The sequence below is a fragment of the Myotis yumanensis genome, unplaced genomic scaffold (assembly GCF_028538775.1).
Source record: "Myotis yumanensis isolate MYYU_CA2020_CCGP unplaced genomic scaffold, mMyoYum1.0.hap1 SCAF_21, whole genome shotgun sequence".
NCBI lineage: Eukaryota > Metazoa > Chordata > Mammalia > Chiroptera > Vespertilionidae > Myotis > Myotis yumanensis.
Window position 1 is genome coordinate 15,201,471 of NW_027223772.1, and position 20,536 is coordinate 15,222,006.

The 20,536-nt window shown below is 46.2% G+C and overlaps 1 protein-coding gene across 3 annotated transcripts in view; it reads right to left on the bottom strand.

Annotated features, from left to right (window-relative positions):
* The window catches only part of AUH (AU RNA binding methylglutaconyl-CoA hydratase), a 184,966-nt gene that overhangs the window by 88,883 nt on the left and 75,547 nt on the right, over positions 1-20,536 (bottom strand). For all 3 annotated transcript variants that reach the window (XM_070400946.1, XM_070400945.1, XM_070400947.1), the window contains exons 5-6: positions 11,095-11,187; positions 8,831-8,887 (exon numbers count right to left, since the gene is read on the bottom strand). In XM_070400946.1, coding sequence (XP_070257047.1) covers positions 8,831-8,887; positions 11,095-11,187 — 150 coding nt within the window. The remainder of the gene's footprint in view (positions 1-8,830; positions 8,888-11,094; positions 11,188-20,536) is intronic.

The following is a 20,536-nucleotide window of genomic DNA, read 5'->3' on the forward strand; positions in this document are numbered from 1 at the left end:
CGCTAAAAGGAAATCCGTTTCCCAGTTTGCAGAGCCTGAACTAGAGAGATTCTTCTGGAGGAGCTCCCTCTGTCTGTGGCAATTTCTGGTTTTTTAGACCAGGCCAGTGGATGACAGAAAGAAAAAGAAATTCCACATTTGTATTTTCAGCCCAGACCACTCTCCTAACGTCCACATTTGCGCAACCAACTATCAACCGATTGATTCTGCACTTGGATGTGAATTTTTAAATCAAGCACGTCTGAGCAATATTCCTCACTATCTCTTCCTAACCTGCTCTGTGCACTACTCTCCACCATCAGCCCAAGGGAGCTTCTCAGCTGCCCCAGCCTGCGGCCTCCAGCTCCGTCTCCATGTCCTTCCCTCTCTTATGCTCCTCATTCAGTCTATCAGGAGATTCTCCAACCACACCCGGTGCCTCCCATCACTGCCCCAGGCCAGGCCCAGCGCAGCCACTGGAACTCCAGCCACAGGCTCCTGGCAGGAAGGCACTCCTGCCACTAGCCTGGAGCTACTGACTGGCATGGTGACCAGACAAATCTTTACAAGCCTAAGATCTCACTGCACCTCTGCTGACACGCTGCTGTGGGTCCTTCTCATTGAGGTAGAGCTGCCATCCCTGCGGGCTCGGACTCCATTCCTATCACTCTCCGCCTGCTGCCTGTCACGGCCGCAGTGGGGGACAAATGAGTGTCCCAGGCTGTGCCCTCTCAGCCCTCTGCCCAGGTGCGCCTTCGTCTCAAATGCTCCCTCCTGCCTGTCTGACAGCTTCCTCATTCCTACCAGCCTCGTCTCAACTCCAATGTGACCCTCTCAGGAGGCTCCCCTGACCACCTACTTTCAAGTGAAGAGCCCGCCCCTCGCCAGACCCCTGGCCCTTCCACCGAGATTCACATGTATTCTGCGCGTGTCCACTGCTCCGAGCGGGTCAGCTGCGTGGCGGCAGACCTTCCCGTGTTTGTTCACGGCTGCATGCCGGCGTCTACACCAGTGCAGGCTCAACAACATTTGTGAGTTGAGTGAAGAAATATGCCTGGAGCGCAGTGTGTTACCAAAGGGACCGGCAGGAGGCGAGGAAGCTAGAGCCGTGCTGGGACCCACGCACAGGCCTTGGGAACAGGGCTGGTGGCTAACGGAAGCCAGTTCCTCAGACGCACGCTCCCGGGTGAACTGCCTACGCACGTCCACGCCAACACCTGCCCATGACGGGGCGGCTGTGCTGCCCACACACGGCTAACCTCTCCTACCAGACTCCAGAGGGGCAATTCCAAGAAAGCGCTGTTGCATTACATATAGGTAATACCGGGTGGGCAAGGAGGCTTACAGTTGCTCGTATAGAAAATAACACAATAATCACTAAACAAGAATAAACTCCATTTTCATACTCACAACTGTAAACCTACTTTTGCCCACATTGTGTATGTTTCCTCCACAGCAACTAACAAAATGCCTGTCAACAGGGGGCAGCCAACAGCGAGCTCCCCAGCCCCTCATCCACAAAGCAGAGCAGTGGTCCTGAGCTGCTCTCAGCGCCCCGGACAGAGCCTGCGCAAGGCCATCCTGGCCACTCCTCTCCTCCCAGGAGCCGGCCGCACTCAGCCCTGCACGGAAGGGCTCTGCTATTTGTGGAGTCAAGTTCGCCCTCGCAGGATAACGGTGAGTCACTGCCCAGGAGATTCCAAAGAATAAGTTCAGACTGTGATGTCAAGTCGAAGAGGATTTCAATAAAGGCTGCAAACAAAACTTTCCAAAATGACGACTGTGCTCAGGGCAACACACACACAGGATTTAAAAGTCCGTGGTTACCTCAGACACGCCCTAAAATACAGTGCCAGACGCCAGCCCAGACGCCACCTTGCTCAGCTCAGCCAACAGCGAGGCCCCAGCACCCCCAGAGAGAAGAGCACAGACAAACCAGGACTCTGGTTCTGGTCCCGTGAAACCCGAGTGCTCCCATCTTCTTTTCCTTTTTGAGGAGCGGTCGATGCCAATAACCATCACTGAGATGCTTTTCCTGAAAAGTTCCCAAGAAGAGAATGCTGAAACTGGACCCGGGTGAGTCAGACCTTAACGCAGCGACCAAAGTCATCCTCACCCAAAGTGGACAACCTGACGTTCAGCGCTATCCAATAAAATGAAAATAAAACATAGTGTGGTCCATTCAGAATTCTTGGCAAAGATTTTTAGCCTAAACATGAAGAAATAACTGTCAAATTCACAATATGCAATCCTCAGTAAGATAATTTGCCCGAGCCCTAACCAGTATGGCTCAGTGGGTAGAGTGTCAGCCTATGGACTGAAGGGTCCCAGGTTCGATTCCGGTCAAGGGCATGTACCTTGGTTGCGGGCACATCCCCACTGGGAGGTGTGCAGGAGGCAGCTGATCGATGTTTCTAAATCTCAATCCCTCTCCCTTCCTCTCTGTAAAAAATCAATAAAATATATATTTTTTTAAAAGATAATTTGCCTGATTTTTTTAAATTAGTTATAAAAAAAAGAGAGATGGATGACTTGTCTAAATTTCAAAAAAGAAAAGTTCTAACCAAATGCAATGTGTAACATTTAACGAGATTCTGAATTAGAAAAACAAAACAACTATAAACTACATTTTGAAACCCCTGGGGACACCTGAATATTAATGTTATCATTGTTCAGTATGATAATAGTGTTTGGTTATATAACAGTCCTTTCTTATTCTTAGGAAAGGCAGGCTGCAACACTTCAAGTTCACCTTGTTATTTTGAAATGGCTCAGCAAGGAAAGATGGGTGTGCATCTGCGGAGGGAGAATGGAGAGCTGGAGACACATGTGGCAGGAGGCTGTGGGAGGGAAGATCTTAATGAGGGGAGATTAAAAGGTGCATTTCACTGCTTCTCAAAACTCCTACAGTTTAAATATTTCCAGAATAAGAAGCTGGAGAGAAAAGAGCACTGGAAATGCTAGACACTGCGTCCACAGTGGTGCACACCCAAGCAAAAGCCTCAATAGTCCCCTTGGTCTCCAAGCCTCCGGTAGAAGAGGCAAGAAACCATGGCTAGGAATGAGGGAACTTGCCACCAATTTGTGTGCAAACAAAAAAGTTTCTAAACTGTTAAATAAAAAAGATCATAATCCTCTGGACTTGTTTTATTTGATTCTTATAGACATGCTAAAGGGTGGTATTCTTTGAGGAGTTATTTTTAAAAGAGAGTTTTATTTTAACTACTGAAGGAGAAGAAGACAGGAAGTTGAGCTGCTTTTTTAAATGTGAAAATACTGGAGAACAGAGTAGGGGCTATGTTGTACAAAATCCCCAATATAATTCAGAATACTATAGGGAGGTCCTAGAGTAACAATTATTTTTAAATTGGCTAATGCTTTAAATCATTAGCATTGTATCTGTACAATATCTGTCTACAATCAAATATATATATATATATATATATATATATACTAGAGGCCCGGTGCACAAAAATTTGTGCACTCGGGGGGGGGGGGGGGTCCCCCATCCCAGCCTGTGCCCTCTCGCAGTCTGGGACACCTCGGGAGATAACGACCTGCTGGCTTAGGCCTGCTCCCAGGTGGCAGAGGGCAGGCCCAATCCCTAGGTGCAGCCCCTGGTCAGGCTCAGAGCAGGGCTGATTGGGGGGTTGGGGCGCCGCCCCATCATACACAGAGCAGGGCGGATCGGGAGGTTGCAATGCCACCCTCAGTCACGCTCAGGATAGACTGATTGGGGGGTTGGGGCACCGCCCCCTGTTACACTCAAGGCAGGGTCAATGGGGAGGTTGCAGCGCCACCCCCTGTCACGCACAGAGCAGGGCCGATCAGGGGGTTGGGGCGCTGCCCCCTGTCACGCACAGAGCAGGGCCGATCAGGGGGTTGGGGCGCTGCCCCCTGTCACTAACAGAGCAGGGTCCATCAGGGGGGTTGGGGCGCTGCCCCGTCACTCACAGAGCAGGGCCGATCAGGGGGTTGGGGAGCTCCTCGCTGTCACTCACAGAGTAGGGCCGATAGGGGAGCTGGGACACCGCCCTTTGTCACACACAGAGCAGGGCGGATCAAGGGGTTGGGGCGCTGTACCCTGTCACACTCAGGGCAGGGCCAATGGGGAGGTTATGGCTCTACCGTGTCACACACAGAGCAAGGCCCGTGGAGGGGGATTGGGGCGCCACCCTCTATTACCCACAGAACAGGGCCGATCAGGGGGTTGGGGCGCCACCACTGTCACACTCAGGGCAGGGTCGATGGAGAGGTTATAGTTCTACCCTGTCACACACAGAGCAGGGCCCGTGGGGGCGGGGGGTTGGGGTGCCGCACCCTGTCACACACAGAGCAGGGCCGATCAGGGGGTCGGTGCGCTGCACCCTGTCACACACAGAGCCGCAGGGCAATCGGGGGATTGGGGAGCTCCCCTCTATCAGGCACAGAGCAGGGCTGATCAGGGGGTTTGGGCGCTGCCCCCTGTCACGCTGATCCCGGAGCCGGGAGGCATATTACCCTTTTACTATATAGAATAGAGGCCTGGTGCACGGGTAGGGGCCGGCTGGTTTGCCCTGAAGGGTGTCCTGGATCAGGGTGGGGGTCCCCACTGGGGTGCCTGGCCAGGCTGGCTGAGGGGCTGAGGGCTGTTTTCCCCGCTGGCAGTTGACTAAAAGCTCCCAACCGCTCCTTGTTTTCTTTTTTTTTTTTTTTATTCTGGGCCAGCTTTAGCTCTGAGGCCTCGCTGCTGAAAACATGGATACAATGTTGCGGTCCGGGGCTGACTGACAGCCGGTTTTGTTTAGCTTATTTGCAACATAGTAATAGCTGCTTAGAGTTGCAGTTGAGAGGCCGGCAAGTGAGGCGGGGAACGGGGAACGTTGGAGTCTGCAGTTCCTGGAGGAAGCAAGTCTCCCTGCTCGCTTCAGTGCATGGCTGCCGTCCGCCATCTTGGCTGACAGTTAATTTGCATAAGGATACGCTGATTAGCCAATGGGAAGGGTAGCGGTCGTATGCCAATTACCATGTTTCTCTTTTATTAGTGTAGATATCCTATCTAATAATAGACAAACAGGGTAATTGACCGTACCTTCGCTATGCCTCCCATTGGCTAATCAGCGTGATATGCAAATTAACCACCAACAAAGATGGCGGTTAATTTGCATACGTAGGCTCCAAGCGGCAGAGTGAAGACTGAAGGCGAGCCGGGGCCCCGAAGATGGAGGACGGAAGGTGGCTCCGGCCGGAGCGAAGGCCTGGGTCCTGGGTGCCAGAGGAAAACCGGTGCCGGCAGCCAGGAGAAGGGAAGGCCTATTGCACGAATCTCTTCGTGCAACAGGCCTCTAATATATATATATATATATGCGCACACAAGTACTGGTTTAAGCATATGATGGTCAACTACATTCCATTTTTAAATTATATCTGATATAATACTATTTAAAGAAGTACACTTGGTTTTAATGTTTCTACTTTCTTTTACACCTTCCTCTTCATTAACTATGCACTTTTAATAGTCATTTGACAGCAGACAATTTCCTTCTCAGTATAAACTAAATGCAGAATACTAATCTAAAAGCTGCATTTAGTCATGGTCCATTAGTGCTCACGTTCACTGGGGATATTACTGTCTCTTCTAAACAATCATTTTATAATTTAACTTGTTTTATTTTAAGGAAATTTATAAATTATACCTTAAGAATAATCACATTGTCATTCAGGCTCAATTTCAAGTAAACAAACAAAAAAACCTCAATGCTAGGTTTTGATCAGTTGTTTCCCAGTAAACGGCTGTCACAAAGGACAGAGTGGGAACAGTGCACCGCCGGAGCGCCAGGTTCACTCCTCTGTGTTTAGTAAATAGGCAGTCATAGGGAGGTTCCGCTTCATTTAGATTAATGTGAAAACATTTTGAATTTTAAGATAAATTTATTTAACAACAAAAACATATAGCCCGGCTGGCATGGCTCAGTGGTTGAGCATCGACCTATAGACCAGGAGGTCACAGTTCGGTTCCCAGTCAGGACACATGCCCAGGCTGCGGGCTCGACCCCCAGTGTGGGGCGTGCAGGAGGCGGCAGATCGATGATTCTCTCTCATCACTGATGTTTCTCTTTCTCTCTCCCCGTCTCCCTTCCTCTCTGAAATCAATAAAAATAAATTTAAAAAAATTTTAAATAGCAGTATTCATGAGAATACACAGTTCAAATTCAATCAAATTTATAAAAAGTGTGTTCTGATGAATGGCTCCACTACTGAGAAGGACCTAAAGAACGTAAGCACGTTGGGAAGATCATGCCGACTTCCAGACCTCGCATGGCTGGCTCAGAACAGATGAAAGGAGCCCCAGCCAATCTGCCGCAGTGATTAGAGTGTCAGCCCGCGGACTGAAGGGTTGGTTAAGGTCAAGGGCGCACAGGCTCGATTCGGGCCCTGGTCAGGGAGCATGCGAGAAGCAACCAGTCGATGTGACTCTCTCGCATCAATATTTCTCTCTCTCCCCCTCTGTTCCATTCTCTCTAAAAACATCAATGGAAAAAAATCCTTGGGTGAGGATTAACAAAAAAACAAACAAAGATGAAAGGAGCTAAAGCTATCACCCTCATTTCTGTAGTACAATCAATTAAGCTTTTTTCATCTAACCAAACCCAACAGTACTCTTGCACAACTGTTCCACCTTCCAATGGTTTTAAAACAAAACATTTCGCATTCAGGACCTGGTAAATATCCAAATGACCAAGTTCATCTTTCTCCCACCCCCTATCTCTGCCATATACTAAGCCCCTGTCCAAAAAAATTTACTTAAGCTACTGTACTACTAAAAGCTACTGTATTAGTTTCCTATGGCTGCTACAGCAAATTACCACAAACTTGGTGGCTTAAAACAATGGAAATGTAATTCTCACAGTTTTGCAGGCTAGAGTCTAGAACCCAGATGTTGGCAGGCCTGGTTCCTGCTGGAGTGCAGAGGAAGAGCCCCCTGGCTTCCGGTGACACCAGCACCCTTGGCCTTCCTCGACTTGTAAATGCATCTCCCAGTCTCTGCCTTTGTCCTCATGTGGTGTTCTCTCTGTTTCTCCTCTTTTGTCTGAGTGTCCTCTTACTATAAGACACTTGTCATTGGATTTAAGCTTCATTCAGATAATCCAGGATGATCTCATTTTAATATCCTTAACCTAATAACATCTACACCAACTTTTTTCCCAAATAAGGTCATATTCCCAGATTTTACACTGACATATCTTTGGGGGCGGGGGATCATCACTCTCTTCCTAGGATTAGTTTTATCCTCATCCTATATAATAAAAGCCTAATATGCAAATTGCCCTCCGGGCAGTCGTTCAACTGAGAGACCAGGAGTTTGACCACTCACTATGACTTGTGCTGACCACCAAGGAGCAGCATGGAACATGGCGGGCATCAGCAACACAGCACTGGCAGCGGGCAGCAGTGGAGGCACTGCCGCCCCAATGGGCCCTGATGAGAGCTGGACTGCAGTGGGATGGTGGAGCAGGTGAGCGGGGGTGCCAGGCCAAGGTGGGTGCGGGTGGGGGCCCGATCGCCCCACTGATCGTCCCGCAGATGGTGACCAGCGGCAGCAGCAGGGGGCGGGGCCGCCGCCAGCTCCCAGGCACTGAGGGAGCCAGGTGGGGGGCCCAGCCCCGATTAATCACCCCGCAGGCGGGATGGTGGAACAGGTGAGGGGGCAACACCAGGCCAAGGTGGGGTGCCAGGCGGGGCTGCGGGGCTATGAGGCTGAGGGCATGAGCTGGGGCTGCAAGGCTGGGGGCTCGAACTGGGGCCCAATCTCTGCAGGCCATTCTGAGGGACCCCACCCATGCATGAATTCGTGCACTGGACCTCTAGTCACTAATAAATACTTAAATCTTAAAAGAATTTATGAAACATCATGCCTTCTTCCTAAACCTTGTTTTTATTTCACATATTAGTTATCTGATAATTCTTTTCAATTATATATATTTTCTTATAAATCCTTTTTTTGTTTTAATTAATCACTGTGAAAAGCTTGGTATGATAGATATTAAATGTTTTTACCTACAAGAATAGCATTTGTATGGATTACTGAAGTAGAAACCTTAGTGAGCTGCACACATTGATCTGGGCAGTCTTCAGTCTCAATGAGTTATGTTTTAATTTTTACCTATACAACCTATACACCCTAATCAGGATAAATACTCTTATAATGAGATGGCTAATCATACAATTTTAACCTATTCAGGTACAACATGCCTGAAGTGTTCAATACTGCCATTAATTTCTTACATTATTACTATGATTTCATCATATACTAGTAAGATATCAATGTGCACATCATCAAATGAAATCTACTTTTTAAATTAAGAACTTCACAAAATGTGAATATCTCCAAATTCTCTGCATCAGACAAACAAACATTTCAGACTTAGATTTCACTAACAACGCTAGGAAACTGCTTCCCCCGTGAGGCTCCCACACGCAGCAGCTGTCCTTTCTGCAGCAACAGAACAAGCACGCCGCTGCCCACCCCCCAAGCTCTGTCCCGGCAGAGCCACCAGAAACCTGGTGCGCGGCGGGGTGAGTGTGGGCAGCTCTCTGATCTTCCAAGAATAATGTGATGGCCCAATCATTTGAAACTGAAGGAACCGTTTGGAAAAGCCTGGAGAGAGCACACGACAGACACAGCGCCCCCCGCCACCCCCCTCCCCGCCCCCCCCCCGCCCCCCCCAGAAGCAGAGAGCGCCCAGGAAGGACTGGACTGCAGAGCCACAACGGCGTTAGACTCTCCCCCAGAATGAGGCCTTTCAGGGACGACCTTTGGCCTTAGGCCCTTTTTTAAGAACAAATCAAGATGGGCGGGAACAATTCATACCTCCACCGGGAATAATTGCCAACTTTGTCTCAACCAGGCCCATTTTGGCAGAGGAAGCTGAAAAGGAAGGAATAAAATTAAGTAACATCCACATAATCATATTCATTGATGATGACTTTAAAAAGTCAATAAACATGCTATAAATACAGTCATCCCCCTTACCCACAATTTCTCTGCCCATAGTTTCAGTTACCTGAAGACAAATGCTGTCCGAAAATATTAAATCGGAAATTGCAGAAATAAACAATTCCTCAGTTTTAAAATAGCATTTGTGCTGAGGAGTGTGAGACCTCTCCGTCCTGCTGCGCCCACCTGGGCTGTGACTCCTCCCGCTGCGCAGTGTCTCCTGCCGCCCATGTGCCTGCTCATCAGTCGCTCAGCAGCCAGGAGGCCCTCAGAGTGAGTGCTCAAGGCACCCCCTTCTTTTACTTAGAAACAGCCCGACTGGACTGCGGGAGTAGTGATGCTTGCAATGTGGGAATGCCGGAGAAGCCAGTACTTCCTTCCAGTGAGGAGTGTGTGTAAAGGGAAAAACATGGTATGACACAGGGCTCGGTACCACCCAAGCTTCCAGGCCTTCCCTGGGGTCTTGGAATGTAGATCCCTGGAATAAGGGAGAACAACTGTATTCTGTTTACTAATGAAATGTGTCACGAGTCCTTTTATCACTTCAGAAGGCATTTGGTTAAGAAAATAAGTAACACTCTAAACTATATACAAGGTGGGGCAAAAGCAGTTTTACAGCTGTATGTGAAACAGTTTATTCTGATATTATTATTTCTTTATTATGTTGCTTTCCATACGAACAACTGTAAACCTACTTTTGCCCCACACTGTACATTAAGAGACTCAAGCATTTTCTGCTAGAAGCTGCTTGGCAGAGAGTAATTTTTGATGCCGAAAGACCACGGTGGTAACTACTGGTACACAATGTGGCCTGAGGCTGCCGAGCCATCTGAAGGTGTGGCTCCAGTCATCACCTGGGATGAGGAGAGAGGCTGTGCCGACGAGGAAGAACCCTTCAGTGGGGACAGTTCTCCAGGTCAGGCCGCTTCGTGTATCCTGCTGGACACAGCACTTTTCCAGGCCAGGGGGTTTTACTGTCCTGCACTGGACAGGGTGCCTTTTCGTGTTTGTTTTCGGGCTACTTTCAAACACCCTGACTGTCCCTTTACCTGCATCTCCAAAAGCACTGGGACGCGTCCCAGATCCTAGTTCCCAGAAGCTGCATTCTTTCAGAAATGGGTTTCATGCGCCTTAGCCGCGCCACTTCATTTCAGACAAGAGAGAGATCCAAAATAAAGAGGAAAGGGGGAAGGTGTGCATGGACTAGCAACTGCAAATCCCAAGAAAGTTACCATAAAATTCTGAAAAACACACTACACTGACTCTATGTTTACCAGGCAGCTCCACCAGAAGGAACAGTGGGAACTTGGGAGAAAAGTGACAACTACTTTCTGCCTGCTTCCTCCAGTCCCTGGTCCCGGAGCCTTCAGGTCACCGCGCCGAGGGAGCAAGGACCAGCTGTCATAGGTCAGGAGGCTGTACGGGCCAGGGCCAGGTGCAGTGCTCTAGCAGGCTAGTAGGCGTGAGGGCTGACACCGGACTGCCTGGTTCCGATCCCAGTTCAGTCACTGATCTGGGGCTGGTTACTCCACCTCTCTGCCCAGCTTCCCCAAGCTCCACAGAGTACTTATCTCATCAGGCTGCTGGGAAGATGAAGCGAGTTACCACATGTCAAGTGCTGAGAATGAAGCTGGGCACCAAGTCAACACTCAGCACATGGCTAGCACTAATAGTTTTCATTATTCTTTTCATAGTCACCTTATCCAATCCTCAGTAAACCCCCAGGAAGAAAGTGAAGCCCCAGGAGATGAAGTTACTATTTCTATAGCTAACAGTAACTAAGTGCATGGACTAGACACATGCCACAGATAAACTCACTCAATCTTCACAACTGCAACCATGACTTCCCCCAATTCAGAGGAGGAAACTGGTCAAAAAGGGCAGGACCTAACGTTCACATTCAGTTGTGTCTGACCCAGTTCCTGTTCTCCGTTCCTGCTGATGATAGTGAACAAGAGACTATAGAAAACGGTTTTCTTCACTGGAATCTGAAGCACTTCATTAAGTCCAACAGGTGATTTTTTTTTCTAACTATTCTACTCAACAACAGGAAAAGAATAAAATATTTGGAATTTTCTGGAGACTAAGGAAAAACACACCTCATTTTTAAAATGTTATATTAATAGGATGATTCTCACCTGCCACTCGTATGTCACATGCCAATGCCAGTTCCAGACCACCACCTAAAGCGAGTCCGTCCAGGGCAGCGATTGTCGGCACTGGCAGGTTCGCTGCAATAGAAAGAAGGGTGTCATGCCTCTTTAGTAAGTTACCTTACTGTGTAATTGACCTTAGATTTTCTCCTGTAAATATATTTTTAAATGGGCTATTGCATATAGAATTTTGTGTCCCTTTTGCCTTTAACAAAATACCATTTCCTTCATTGTTGTCCCATCATATAAATATGCAATAGTACCTTTAAATCTTCCCATATTATTGAGATACTTTCATAAATACTTTTTGTTGAATCAACAAATTCAGACAGATTTCAAGTCTAAATGACTTAGTCCATGACCTTCCATGGGCTCCCTTGTGCTGAGGACGACCCTCTCATCGGAAGAAGTAACCATCTCCTCCAACAAGACAGACGCAGCCCGCGTGGCTCGGGGGCATCAACACACTCGCTCTGTCCTTAGTCACCAGCACAATGCGCAGCCGCTGGGAGGTCACCGGACTCCACCTGATGCCACACTTCAGATGGACGAAGCTCTGAGAAAGCTCCGGAAGCCTACCCACAGCATGGTGGGGAAAAGGTCAGCCAGTCACAGAACACAAACCAGACTCTCCTGAGTGCAGAGACAGCATGGTACCCACTGAGGCCATTGTACAGCTAAATACTCAGATTTCATTTCCATAACTGAATGTGGTGTCTGACGTGGGAATGTGAGCTGGGCGACCTGGCGAGGCACGGAAAAGGAAAGCTGCTCACTTCCAGACAAGACGCCACCAGCGCCGCACCCCAAGGGAACTGACCCCGGAATATTTTCTTCTCAAGCTTAAACCTTCGCTCATGACCCCAGAGCAAAAGACACTGACACTTGCTACCAAGATTCATAAAAGCATTCTATTTTTCAATGCAAAGCTTCACATTTCCATAGTCGAAAATAACATAGGAAGGGTTCTGCTTCTTAGGGACGTGGCGTCAAGAGGCACGATCTCAACTGTCCTCGCCACAGAAGAGAGCCATGTGACCTGACAGAGTTGTCAGCTAAGCTGTGGTGGTCATCACACTGCAATATTTAAATATAGCAACTCAACAAATAGACACCTTCAGCTTATAGAATGTTATATGTCCATTATACCTCAAGTAAAAAGTAAAATAAAAGTAGGTAAAATAAAAAGGTACCATCCCTAAAAATCTCTCTCCCACAGGTATGTGAAATTCCACAGACCAAAAGGCTCATCCCTCGAGCCCTTGAAAACATACAAATGTGCTGAAGTGCAGAGACGTCAGTCCTCAGGCTTCTTCTAGGAGCAAAGCCTGCGGAGGCTGGGAGCAGCATGCCCGGCGCTGGCACAGGCACGGCCCTGTCTGCACCCTTGCAGCACAGCAGGGCAGTGGGGCCTGAATGGGCAGCTCAGAACCCAAGGGGCTCCCTCCCTGTGATGTGCTTTAGACCTCGGTGAAGAAACGAACAGAAAGCCACGTTTACAGGGTATGAGTTTAATGAAAAAACACAACAATGTCTTGGTTCATTTATCTGACAAAAAGGAAGAAAAATCAATAAACAAATATAATGGCAACTTAATCTGAGTGGCTCCCAAGGTCATCTCCAGTCACTACAAATAAAATGGCATCACTTTGTTCCAGCTCTCACCAGACTCCTTCCCCACTACGACCTCCCCAATCTCATCTCTCCCCTCAAAACCCGCCCCTAGGCCTCGCTGTGGCCTCAGCTCGTCTACCTCTAAGCTTCTGGGCCCACTCCCACTTACCTCCCCTCCCAGCTCTAGTCCCACTGCAGCTCCTGATACTGTGCTTGCTCCGCTTACCAGTGACACCATGAGACTGTCCCATAACCAATGGGCATCGCCTGGTCCCCAGTAAACTGAAGACCAGAGACATTCGCCTTGGAAACTCCTCCTTGAACACTCTCTTCATCTGCCTGCTAGGGCCCTCCCTCGTCTTTCCTGCCTTCCCATCTCCCTCTGGTTAGGTCTCAGCCTTCCTCCCCTCTCAATAGGACTCTCCCAGGAGGTCTCATTCCCACCCTAACTTTTACCCCCTATTTAAATACCAACTAATGTCCCAATTTCTACCCAAACGTCTCTCTAAACTGAATCTCCATGGCCACCTGCTTGTAAGACATCTCCACTGAAAAGCTTTATCGTGCTCAAACCAACTTCCTACCAATCCTTCTTCTAGAGTCTGTACCACATTTGGTAGCACCTCCATCCACCATGTTACCCAGGTAGACGCCCTGAAGTCCTCCAGGTGCCCTCCTTTCCGATGCCGTGCCCCCATTGCCCTCTGAGTCCTGTCCGCCAGCTCACACATCTGCAGTCCTCTCCCTTCCCAAAGCCAGGGTCCCAGGTACCTCACTTCTCACCAGCAGAAAGTCTCAAATTGACCTTCCTGCAATTTCCCCTTCATATTTCCTGTCAGATAATCTTCCTAAAGCGCAAACATAGTTATGTTATCCCACTATTTAAAACTGAAAACTGGCCAAAACCGGTTTGGCTCAGTGGATAGAGTGTCGGCCTGCGGACTGAGAGGTCCCAGGTTCGATTCCGGTCAAGGGCATGTACCTGGGGTTGCGGGCACATCCCCAGTGGGAGATGTGCAGGAGGCAGCTGATGGATGTTTCTCTCTCATCGATGTTTCTAGCTCTCTATCTCTCTCCCTTCCTCTCTGTAAAAAATCAATAAAATATATTTAAAAAAAAATAAAAATAAAAAAATAAAAATAAAACTGAAAACTGACCGGGCCGGTGTGACTCAGTGGTTGAGTGTTGACCTATGAACAGGTCACGGTTTGATTAACGGTCAGGGTACACGCCTGGGTTGTAGCCTCCATCCCCAGCAGGAGGCATGCAGGAGGCAGCCGTCATCATTGATCTTTCTCTCTCCCCCTTCCTCTCTGAAATCAATAAAAATACAAAAACAAAACCTGTACAATGATTTATTCCACATTGAGGATAAAAAGGGAGAAACCTCATAGCACAGCACAGGAAGCACCTGATGAACTCAGTTCTGTCCACCTACACAACCTCCTCTCCAACCTCAGACACGTACTCTGTGCTTCAGCCTCAAACTACTTACAGCCCCCAGAAGGCATTTCCATCCACGGCTGTGCACAAGCCGCGCTCTGCCTGGAATGCCTCGCTAGCCCCTGCTGCCTTTCGAGGCACTGCTCCTCCAAGTCCCTCCTGTCGTGCTCCCATGGCACTCTGTGCACACTTCCTCTCAGCAGCCAGCTCACGGCCATTCTGAAACAAAGGCCAGTGATGTCACACCAATGGTGGTCAGCAGGGTGCTTCTTACCACCTGGGACAAACCACAAGGTTTTTCACTGCTTCTGCTGTCTCCCTTATGCTGAACCTGGTATTCTCCCTACTTTTCTTTTTATTAATAACTTCTTTCACTTAATATTTTTTAAATGGCATGAATATCAGCAGGCTACAGAGCTACGGAAAAGAAATGGCAGCATTCCTAAGCTTTCAGAGCAACAGGAGGGAAGGACGGGTATTCTCTCCTTGCTGTGGGAAAATGCTGGCATGGGGAGTGCTAAAGGCACTCAAATATCTGTTGCAAGCTGACTCCTCTTAGAAAGAGAGATAACAAAAGTGAGTTTTAAAGGGCCCCCAAACGCAAACTCAGGCCTGAAATATGTGTACTACTAAGTTCCATTTCTGAAAATTCCAACCCATCTAATCTAATAATAGAGGAATATGCAAGTTAGCTGGGACACCGTAACATCACGACTGATCTACAAGGGGCAGAGAGCTACAGGAGGGCGGGGAAGAGAGCTACGAGCACATGGATTCGTGCACAGTGCTATTAGTAGTAAATAAATAGCAACAAATTGATGTGATATATATGGAAAGGGGATTTTTCTTCACATCAAATTGTGCACTGATAATAAAGACTAAGTAGAAGGGCTGAAGGAATAAATCGGCTGTAAATTACAAAAGTAATGTTCCATACCTTCCCAAGCCTTGAAGCACAACAGAAAGAACACGGGAAGTTTACAATTCTTGGTCATTTACAATGTTCTTAACGCTGCAACTCAGAGGGACAAATGCCTCAAAAAGAGTTGGCAAGGCTTCACTCTCCATTTTGATTAGTATTCTCAAATCAATATACTTACAAATATCACAGTTAGCCAACAGAAGGTTTAAAATCTTTATTCTAAAAATATAAAGTCATTAAAAAGTTGTACTGTACATAAAAAACACAAATAAAATTAGTTAAATGCCCTCCCTTCCCCATCACTGTGAGAGTTACTATAAGCTAACCTTATGCTGATAAAACAAATGATGTGGAAGGTAGCAGGTTCTACATAACTTAGAGTATGGGATTTACATGATGGAGTGATAGAAAATGAGTAGAAATAAACAAATGCAAATATGCTGATCTGGGAAGTGAGGGGGCACGAGTGACTGAAATGAATCTTCTCATTGCTTAAGTGTTCTTAATTTTGAAATCAGAGAATATAACACTTTTTCTTCCTCATACTTAAACTTTTGGAAGTAATAAAATTTTCAAGCTGCTGTAGGTCAGTGGTTAGAGCACTGGCCTGTGCACCTTGCAGGCTCGAATCCTGGTCAAGGGCACGTACCTGGGTTGCAGGTTTGATCCTCAGTCCTGGTAGGGGTACATGCTAGAGGCAACCAATCGATGTATCTCTCTCACATTGATGTTTCTCTCTCCCCCCCCTCTCTCTCCCACCCCAACCTCCCACCCTCTCTAAAAATCAATGGGAAAATGTTTTTAAATTTGACAGTTAAGACCTTAAGAAATTTTCTCAAGAGGATAGAAGTTTTTAAAATTATAACTTATATGAAATACATAATACAAAATGACAAGAAATGTGGGGGTCCTTATAAAAAAAAGGAAATTAACACACTCAAATCATTAAATAAACTACGTGGTACTTTCAAATATTAATTAACATAAATTAGCATTGTACAAATCATTAAATACATTTTTCCTCCTAAAGAATTATTTAATATTACAGCTTAGTATTCAATGAGCAATTAAATTTCAACCATTTTAAAAGATCATGAATCCTGAAATTATACATAATCCTAATATTTCTCTGATTGTCTTTCTTTTTAAAAAATTAATTATTTAATTACAGTTGAAAGATATTTTTCTTAGTAAATTTTTTTCAGGAAAATATGAGTCATCTCAAAACATGTTAGTTTCAACAACTGGGTTTTACAGCTTGTATTTCTACCTGGGAGCATTTAATAATCTTAGTGAAAACTCAATAAAACATACCTTTAGGAAGGCAGGTTATCAGTTTCAAAGAACTGAGAAATATCAAAATGGCAGTTGTATAGGAAAGAGTGAACTGAATGAAAGAGGGCCTGCCAGGAGCAAAGACTACTCCCAAAGGCAATAGGAAGAAAGTGTGACTCAACGTTATGCAACCAACAGGATCAGATGCTATTTTTGAGTGCAGTACTAGGAAGTAAGCCAGGTATGACAAAGAAGACAATAATCCTTTGAAATGCTCCTAAAAATATAAAGCAAACAATGAAAGTTTTGCTATTTTAAAAAGAAAATAAAAGAGGTGCAAAGGGAGGCTCTGGTCTATTCAGGGGTTTGCAGGACACCCACGGGGAAGATAGCTGCGGCCAGAAAACTATGAATGTGGGGAAAAGGGAAGACAGGGTCTGCTTTCAACTCTGAGGCACAATACATAATGTAAGTTTTTGGATGTTTCTAAAAATATAAACAGGCTAATTGCTACAAAAAAAATGCTAGTGTCAGTCATGATTTTTAAGTTTGGTTTTGTTTAAAGCAGCGGTCGCCAACCTTTTGGACCATAGGGACCACCAGTGGTCCGCGGACCACCAGTTGGTGACCACTGGTTTAAAGAATAGTGTTCTTATACAAAACTGAGAAATCAATATTTCAAAAGAAATGCCCTTATAGTATACTGGTAGTCTAACTTTATTGAAATCATTCAAGAATAGAAACAAAATCAAGATTAGCTGAAAACTAAATGGTGATGGACAGATACTTCATTTGAACATACAATACAGTGTACAGATAATGTGCTATAGAATTGTGAATCTGAAATCTATCATATTTTGTTAACCAGTGTCACCCAAAAAAATTCAATTTAAAAAAGACTTAAGCTCTGTCTGGTATGGCTCAGTTGGTTGGGTGTTGTCTTGTGCACTGAAAGGTTTGCTGGTTCAATTCCTGATCAGAGCACATGGGCTTGATCCCCAGGTGCCAGGCGTTCAGGAGGCAGCAGATTGATGTTTCACTCTCACATCAATGTTTTATTCTCACATCGATGTTTCTCTCTTCTCTCTCTCTCTCTCTCTCTCTCCCTCTCTTCCTAAAAAAAGTCAATTAAAAAATCTTAAAAAAAACATTGATGTGAGAGAAACAGGGCCCTGGCTGGGGAGGAGCCTGCAACCAAGGAATGTGCCCTTGACCGGAATCGATCCTGGGACTCTTTGGTCTGACGTTCTATCCACTGAGCCGAACAGGCTAGGGCTACAGCCACTTTTTACAACATTCCTCAGATAATGAGTTTTGTCCAAACCCAGTAAAAATCCAACCAGGATGCCCTGGCTGGGTGGCTTAGTTGGTTGGAGTGTTGTCCCCTACACCTAAAGGTTGCAGGTTTGATCTCCAATCAGGCACATGTGGGAGGCAACTGATCTCTCTCAAATGGATTTTCTCTGTCTTTCTCTCTCCCTTCCTCTCTCTCTAAAAATCAATGAACAGAAAAACATCAATGAGGATTAAAAATGGCGGCAAAGTGGATGCTGCACAGACATGCTCCCAGGAACAAACCGGTATTACAACTAAAATATAGAAAAACTTCCTGAATAATCAATGGAAAACTCGCAGGAGAAAACCCTGATACCCGAGGACCGAATGTGGAGACCACATAGAGAAAGGTAGGAGGGGCGGAGGCACAAAAGGGCTGGCAGGGCACCCACAGACAGCAACTGAAGTCTTGGAGAGATACCTCAGCTGTGGGGGGTTGCCACTGAGAACTGTGGGATCTAACCCCGAACCTGGGCCCCCCAGTAGAGAGCACCAGAACTGAGAAGGGTACTCACATAAAACTGGCTGTGAAAAGCAGTGAGGTGCTATCTGCTAGGGAGTAACAGCTGAAAATTCAGGCACTCTCTTAAAGGGCCAACGCACTAAACTCCCTGTGGAGCCACCCACATTGTGCTCCAGCAGAGGGAGGGTGAAGCCGACTAAATTTGTGAGAGCAGAAGCCAGGACTAGGGACTCGGGGGATAGAGTTCAGAAGGCAGACACCCCAACTTTCCTAGGCTGAGTCATTCCCTCATGCTGCAGAGGACATCTTTCCCACATAGACATCTGCCTCTCCTGCAGGGAAGATAGTTGACACACCCTATTGGAAAACACCTTGCCCTGAGGCCACCTAAGAGATTAAAAGTAACAATTAGCCTCCAGGCAGAAGGAGGCTAATTTCAACTGCCCCACCCTGTTGAAAAAAAACTCTCGACACACCTGAGGACAATTGCCTGGGGAGCAATTCAAGATGGAATCCTATCAGTCTGTAGGCAGAGGCAGTCTCTGGAGGCTTTGAGACTTTGCCTGATCGAATTAGTCAGAAGGAGCCTTTAACAGTCTTGCACTAGAGATTGAGAGGTGTAGAGGCTCTACCTAATACAGCCGTGGGCAAACTATGGCCCGCAGGCCAGATCCGGCCAGTTTGAAATGAATAAAACTAAAAAAAAAAAAAAAAAAGACCATACCCTTTTATGTAATGATGTTTACTTTGAATTTATATTAGTTCACACAAACACTCCATCCATGCTTTTGTTCCAGCCCTCCGGTCCAGTTTAAGAACCCATTGTGGCCCTCGAGTCAAAAAGTTTGCCCACCCCTGACCTAATACATACTCACAAACACAAACAGGAAATGAAGAGACAAAGAAACAAACCCCAAATGAAAGAATTAGAGAATTCTCCAGAAGAAGAGATAAATGAAGAAGAGATAAAAAATTTATCCAAATCAGAGTTCAGAATAATGATGGTAAAAATGCTCAACAGCATGAAGAAAGATATAATAACTATGAAAAAAAGAACAGTCTAAGATAAAGAATGGTGTAACACAAATAAAGAACACACTGGGAGGAATACACAACAGATTAGGGGAAGCTGAGTTTTGAATCAGTGAATTCGAAGACAGAGTTGAAAATACCACTCAATTAGAGAACCAAAAAGAAAAAAAAAACAATTAAAAGACAGGAGGACAGCTTAAGGGAGCTGTGGCACAATGTGAAACGTAACAATATTAGAATAGCAGGTGTGCAAGAAGAGGCAGAAAGGCATAGAGAAGGTGTTTGAAGAAATAATGGCAGAAAACTTCCCTAACCTGGTAAAGGAAAGAGTCACAAAAGAGCAGGAGGCACAGGGAACCCCAAACAAGAAGAACCCAAACAGGCCCACACCTAGACACATCATAATTAAAATGTCAAAAATTAAAGACAAAGAGATAATCTTAAAGGCAGTAAGAGAAAAGGAAACTGTTACCTACAAAGGAGTTCCCATAAGGCTGACACCTGATTTCTCACCAGAAACTCTACAGGCCAGAAGGGAATGGCATGAAGTGCTCAAGGTGATGGAAAGCAAGGATCTGAGACCAAAATTACTATATGTAGCAAGGCTGTCATTCAAAATAGATGGTCAAATAAACAGCTTCCCAGACCAAAAAAAAAAAAAAAAAAAAAAGGCTAAAAGAGCACATCACTACCAAGCCAGCATTACAAGAAATGCTAAAGAAAGTGATTGCTGTAATGAGAAGAAGAAACAAAGAGAGAAACCTAGCCTTAAAATGACAATAAATAAGTATCTATCAATAATAACCCTAAATGTAAATGGATTAAATGCTCCAATCAAAAGGTGGGTAGCTGAGTGGATACAAAAACATGACCCAAATATATGCTGTCTACAAGAGACCTACCTCAAAACAAAAGACACACACAGGATGAGAGTGAAAAGATGGAAAAAATTTTTCCATGCAAATCTAGACTAATAAAAGAGAAACATGGTAATTAGCGTACGACCGTTACCCTTCCCATTGGCTAATCAGCATATCCTTATGCAAATTAACTGTCAGCCAAGATGGCGGCCGGCAGCCATGCACTGAAGCCAGCAGGGAGGCTTGCTTGCTCCAGTGACGGCGGACTCCAACGTTCCCCGCCTGCCGCTGCCGGCCTCTCAGCTGCAACTCTAAGCAACTATGTACTATGTTGCAAATATAGAAGCTAAACAAAACCCCAGAAACCGGCTTTCATTCAGCCGGGCTTCAGCCAGCCGGACCACAACATTGTATCGATGTTTTCAGCAGCGAGGCCTCAGAGCTAAAGCTGGCCCAGAATAAAAAAAGAAAGAAAGAAAAAAA